This window comes from Bubalus kerabau, chromosome 4 (genome assembly GCF_029407905.1).
Source record: "Bubalus kerabau isolate K-KA32 ecotype Philippines breed swamp buffalo chromosome 4, PCC_UOA_SB_1v2, whole genome shotgun sequence".
Taxonomy (NCBI): domain Eukaryota; kingdom Metazoa; phylum Chordata; class Mammalia; order Artiodactyla; family Bovidae; genus Bubalus; species Bubalus kerabau.
Window position 1 is genome coordinate 30,079,480 of NC_073627.1, and position 6,261 is coordinate 30,085,740.

General features: G+C 60.3%; 1 protein-coding gene across 4 annotated transcripts in view; it reads left to right on the forward strand.

The window, feature by feature from the left end:
* SLC5A10 (solute carrier family 5 member 10) overlaps window positions 1-6,261 on the forward strand; it is a 54,944-nt gene that overhangs the window by 46,172 nt on the left and 2,511 nt on the right. For 2 of the 4 annotated variants that reach the window (XM_055576348.1, XM_055576350.1), the window contains 2 exons: window positions 1,940-2,047; window positions 4,364-4,514. In XM_055576348.1, the coding sequence (XP_055432323.1) occupies window positions 1,940-2,047; window positions 4,364-4,514 (259 nt within the window). Of the gene's footprint in view, window positions 1-534; window positions 557-1,939; window positions 2,048-4,363; window positions 4,515-6,261 lie in introns of all 4 variants that reach the window. The other 2 variants (XM_055576349.1, XM_055576351.1) reach the window with 2 other exon arrangements.

Here is a 6,261-nt window from a genome sequence, read left to right on the forward strand (position 1 = left end):
TTTCTGGTCCTGAGTTCTCACATCTGCACAGTGGTGGCCAAGGCAGCTGGATCAAACAGTGCCTGAACTCCCCCCTAGGGCTTCATGGGCTCCTTTCTCCCTTTCCTTCTGGCCTTCTGTGCCTTTCCCCTTCCTCCAACCATTCACTTATTTACTCACTCATTCATTCACAGATGTTCACAGACTATCTTCTCTGGACCCAGCCCTGGACTGGGTGATACCTGGGAGCGGAGGTGATTCAAAGCCAGTGTCCGCCCTTGGGGAGCTCCCAGTCTGGTGGAGGAGGTGAAATATGCAAACAAATAATTGTGATTCAACCCTGGGCTTTAGGAGGCCTTGGGAGGAAGCTGCTCTGCCTGGGAGGGGTTGGGGGACAGTTACGGAAAGCCTCTGAGAGCTAGTCCTTTGCAACAGGCGTGAAGCGGGAGGCAAACAAGGGTAGGGACGGAGCAGGAGCAGTGGGAGGAGGCAGCCCAGCCGCGTCTGCCCAGGCACAAAGGCGTCGGGTGCTGGGTGTGTGTGAGAAAATACAAGCAGGTCAGGGTGGCCGGCACGGGTGCTGGGAGGACAGGACCTGGGCCCAGCTGTCCAGGGCCTCGAATGTTGACTGTCTGAATGTTGTGGAAAGGAATTTTTTTTCCAGGAAACCATGGGCTCCAGAGTTGGGGAGGGAGCTCCTGACAAGGAAGTGACAAGAGCAAAGCCGTGACTTTGAAAGGATGAGGCTGCAGAGGGTGGAAGAGGGCCAGTGAGAAGACAAAGCAGCAGGTGGAGGGAGCCCAGTGGAGGGGGCAGGTGACGGGAGGAGCCCCCATGGGCTGGGGGCTGGTGGACTGGCAGTGGGGGCTGTCGGTACAGATGTCCTAGGAGCCTGGCGCTCAGGAGAGGCTGGGCTGGAGACGGGCCGAGGATCGTGGGGGCAGAGTGATGCTACTCCAGTCCCACTGGCTCAAGGGAGGAGACCTGAGGCCCTCCGTGGTGGGTTGGGCATCTAAGTAGGGATCTTAACCCAGGAGCGCTCGGTCCATGAGGAGGGCTCGGTGACAGAAACGTCGATGCTACACGTGGAAACATTCTGACCCCAAACAGACCCCTGTGCCGAGCGGCTGCATGCCCGTTCCCTGTTCTCCCTGAGCGCAGGTCACTCTCTGTTGACTTCTGCCCCCCTCCCTGCCCCCGCCACCGCTGAAAACCCAGGGGTCAGGGCCGATGGTGCTGGAAGGGAGGCGGAAACTTCAGATTCAGTCCGGATCTGGGTCGAGGCCCTGGACGTCCACTCAGAGGGCATGCAGTGGGCCCTGTCTCCGCCATGGGGAGTGTCTGCAGCGAAACCTGGGTTCCATCCTTACGGCCCAGATGGAGGAGATGACTTTTGAGCAGCCCGTGGGAAGGCTTGGGAGAGGGAGGTTGGGTCTGGGGGAGGTTAGGACACCATGAGAGGAGTGTGCAGAAGGAGACCAGCCTGGAGGAGCCTAGCATCTGGAGAGTCTTGTGGAGGGGCCTCCATTCTTGTTTGAAGAGTCCTCTGGAAGCTGCTGGAGACAGTCTGAGGGGAGGGCCTTCACCTGCTCCTCTGGGGAGAAGGGCTGGGGACAGGAGGTAGGGGGAGGGAGACAGCAGATGGTAGACTGACCACTGACCACTGCTTGGGCGGGCAGCCCTGCAGGGGAGCCCCGGCCCCACGTGGGGACAGGGAGCCAGCGTCATGGGTATGGACAGGCTCATGGTGATGGACAGAAAGGCAGGGAGAGAGGGTGTCTAGGGACAGAATAGTGCTCCAAGACTGGCCCCTTCCTTGTCTGTCACCCTGGCCGGGAAACTGAGGCTCAGGGCTGAGCAGCAGCTGATGACAGGTGGTAACAGAGCAGGTCCAGCCAGGCTCCTTGCCCACCCCAGGGTGGTGGGCAGGCCAGGGACACTGAGGATCCTTCTCCTGCAGATGATGTGGGCTGTGTGGTGCCGGCCGAGTGCCTGCGGGCCTGCGGGGCTGAGATCGGCTGCTCCAACATCGCCTACCCCAAGCTGGTCATGGAGCTGATGCCCACAGGTGAGGCCCTGGCTGGGTCTGACAAGGGGCCCTGGGGGTGGTGGAGGCCACTCTGGATCCAGCGTGATGCTGTGTGACACCCGGGTGGGATGTTCTGCTCCTGGGGGAAGAGAGGAAAGGAATCAGAAAGCACATAGGGTGCCCACCATGCACCAAGCACCATGCCCAGGGGGTCGCACAGGACTGACCTGCACCTGCTTCTCAGGAACCCTGGTGCTCTAATCATCATACCCTCTTTGTTTTTTTAATTTTTTGTAACCCTGCAAGGCACACGGGATCTTAGTTCCCCAACTAGGGACAGAACCTGTACCCCCTGCGGTGGAAGCACAGAACTCCAGGGAAGTTCCTTATCATCCTGGCTTTACAGATGGGGAAGCTGGGACCAAAGGTGCCCTGGATGGCCAGGGAAGTCCCTTATCATCCCAGCTTTACAGATTCATAACCTGGGACCCAAGGTCCCTGGCCAAGGTCAGGTGACAAGCGAGCTGCAAAGCTGGAGTTTGAACTCAGGGCTGGGGGATCCTCTTAGCCTGTGCTGGCCCTGCCCCCAGAAAGGCTGCCACGCTCTCATCCTTCAGGCCTGCTGGGTGTCAGGCCTACTCACAAACGACCTCTCCTATATGTTATGAGGCAGAGTTCTTAGCTGTGTTTACAGATGTGGAAACTGAGACACAGATGAGAGGAAAGTGAGTCGTCCCAGGCTTGTAGCTTGTGGCTAAGACACAGAGCTCAGTCTCTCTGGCCCCCAAGTCCACTGTTGACTCTGCCGGGGCCCGAGGCGCCCAGCCCTGCCTTGAGCCTACAGCTTCTGCCTCCCTGAGACCCTGCAGACCAGAGAACATGGGTGTGTTTTGGCCATTTCCACATTCCCGGCCAGTGTGATACAGGATGTGAAAGCAGATCACGGTGAGGGGTGTGGTCCCACTGAAGCAAATGGAGGAGACGGCTGTCCTCTGCTGGCTTCACCTCCTGATTCTCAGCATCCCACTGTGGGAGCTCGGACTCCACCCTGCTCCTCTCACCCTTCCTCCCTCCCAGACCAGGCCTGGGTTCTGATGCTTGCTGGCAGAGATATTTGGGGTAAGCCTCTTCCCTGCTCATAGCTTTGTGTCCTCGTTTGCAAATTGGGGATAATGATGCCTACTCACCCCTCAAAGTGGTTGTGGGATTAAACACAGCACAGGGAAACTGACTGGCACAGGGGTTGACTGCCCTGTGGGCTCGCACCTTGGGGCGTCGTCTGCCTCTACTCTTCTGAGGGGCTCACCACAACCCCTAGAGATCCAGCTCCAAGATCTTGAGCTCCCCACCTGAGAAATGGGAGGAGAATAAACCCCAAGGTAATCCACCTCCCTGAGCAGGAGAAGGAGGTTGGAGAAATGTTTGGGGGGGAAACCATGATTTAACTCACTTTGCTTTGGGCCCCATCTCAGCCAGCCTAGTGAAGAGAGAGAGCTATGAGATTCCTGGAAGTCACACAGCAGGTCAGACACAGAACCAGGGCCAGGCAAGCAGTGGCATCTACAAGGCTGAGCCCTCGGAGGAGGTGGCATTTCCTGGGGTCAAGGAGGGGTGTATAGGTGTTGTGGGGGTGGAGGACAGACAGGGAATCTGCAGAGGTGGAGGAGGTGCTTACACACTTGAAGATAAAGCACAAGAAACTTTGGAGACAGACTTGTGCCAAAGCCCAGAGAGGGAGCCAACCAACCTAAAGTCACACAGCACTGAGTCTCTGTACCCTCAGCCCCTTTGGAGCCTACAACCCCCAGGAGGCCTTGCACAGCAGGGCCTTGCCCATCTCAGTGCGGGCCCTTCATTCATTTTCAAGGGCTTTTATCCCCCAGGTGGGCAGCCTTATCTCCTCTCAGCCTGCCTGGCAGCCATGCACAAAAAGTAGCAGAAACCGCAGGCTCTGGGCCCCTGCACCCTGCCCGGGGTGTGGGCTCCAGGCTGAGGGTCCCTTGTCACTCCCCCACCACCCCTGGGTTTTGCCTCTGGCCTGCTGTGCCTCCCTGGGCAACTCTCTTCTCCTCTCTGAGCTTCCATCTCCTCACCCATCAGATGCAGTCCGGGTGTGGAAGCACTCTGTCAACTGGCAGCTCTGTAGAAAAAAGAGGCTGAGAGCAGACACGTTGCCTGCAGCCGTAGGAGCCCACTGTCAGCCCCAGCCTCCCAAGTCAGGGTCTTCCTCCCACCACCTCCAACACCCTCACCCCCACCCTTCTGGGCCTCTGCCTGCGGGCACTTGGAGGGGCCTCATCAGTAGGGCCCAGGAGCAGCCCAGGGAGGTCACGGTGGCCTGTACCCCTCCCGCAGGTCTGCGGGGGCTGATGGTCGCTGTGATGATGGCTGCACTCATGTCCTCGCTGACCTCCATCTTCAACAGCAGCAGCACCCTCTTCACCATGGACATCTGGAGGCGGCTGCGGCCCCGTGCGGGCGAGCGGGAGCTGCTGCTGGTGGGACGGTATGGGGGAGGGGTGGGGAGGAGAACTTCCCCAGCACACCCTCAGCCCAGGAGGAACCCCCAGAGGTGGGCACTGAGGGATGAGTAAGAGTTTGCTGGTCAGAGATAGAATGATGCCAGGAAGGAGAGAAGAGGAGAGGCCAGAACATCTTGCCCCCACCTTCCATATCCAGCCCCTGGCCATGCCTATCCTGGGTAGCTCTCTTACTCCAGTCGGGACCTCTGAGGGAGTCTGCTGGGAAAGCCCCCTTCCCCAACACCCAGAGATGTCTTCCCTGGGCCTGAGCCCCTAGTCCCCTGTTGTATCCCAGTTGCTGCAGACATGCCGGGAGCCAGTACTTGGGCGTGGTCACACCCAGGCTGTAGCTGTCCCTCTGGCCCCACTGAGCTTCTGCCCACATCCTCTAAGCCCTGCTTGTTCCGTTCTTATCCCTCTATGACTCATCTAATCTTTCTAGAATCTGCTCAAGTGCCCCTCCTCCTGGCAGCCCACCTGATACCCCCGGGCAAGGACTGAGTCCCCTCCCCTGGAAGGCCCCTGTAGGAACTAGAGCCCAGTGGCTCCCATAGATCAGGCAGGTCTTGTAGGTCCCACTGGTGTTCTGACACCCCTCCTGTGGGTGTAGCTGTGTCTGGCCCGGCCCTCCATCCCCAAGCTTGGCTAAGTCCCCAGGAGCTCCCGGGCTGAGACTCTGTGATTGGTGAAGGGGAGCTGGTGCCCTCTCAGGGGTCCCGCCCCCAACTATCTCCCTCTGAGCCATGCGACCCCCACTTCGCCCGCCCCAGGGACCCTGCTCTCTGGTGCTGGGCTTGACCCAGCAGTGCCCCCTCCGGCTAAGAGCACATGGCACCCATCCTCAGGGTGGGGTCCCCTGAGCTCCGGGCAGCTGTCCCGTGACGCAGCACAGCCGCCTGTGTTGGGACACGCCAGCCGGCAGGTGTGGGCTCCCGCGTGGCCTGGGCCTCCTCCAGGGCAGGGAGCCCCTCCCTCTACTCCCAGGGTCGGCACCTGGGCCACCTTTCCCAGCCAGGTGACTCCCTGAGCCCCTCCAGCTCCAACCTCCCGGATGCTGGGACTGGGCATTCTCCTACCGCCCAGGGGTTTGCCTCGCCCCCGTGGCTGGACACAGCAGACTCAGGGCCCCTTTGGTGGCTCCACGGCCCCTGCCTGCTATTTCCTGGCCAAAGTCCTGAGCTGGTCTCCCCTCCATGCGGCCCACCCCACAAACAGCACCCTTGGCCCACCTTCACACCCATCCACTCAGGCAAGCCCACCCTGGGCCCTGCCAGCCTGCCTGTGGGCTCATAGCTGTGTGATGTGGGCCTGGCTGCTCACCCTCTCTGGGCCCCAGGGCTCAGCCCTACCATCTGCCCTCTTGAAGCACCAGCACACCCCCAATACCTCCAGCCTGCTTCCTGCCTAAAACAGCGCCGCTCAAGCTGTGTTTCCCCCATGCGGGCTCTGGGTCTCTGGAGCCCCAGTCCAAGAAGAGACAGAAAACAGGGCAGGGCAGCAGGGGTCCCCCGGGAGCCTGGCATCGCCTCAGGTGGGGGGCTGGAGGAGCCACCACAGGCCCTGGAGTGTGATCACTTCATGACCGGCGTCCGGAGCCTCACTCCCTGGTCCTCCCTGCACCCACCCCTGCTTTTCAGTCCGCTAGTGCAGGGCCTCCCTGGGACCCAGAGAGGTCTCAGAGACACCTGGCCTTGTGGGGCTCCCCTAAAGTGACCACAGCTGCAGCCCAGG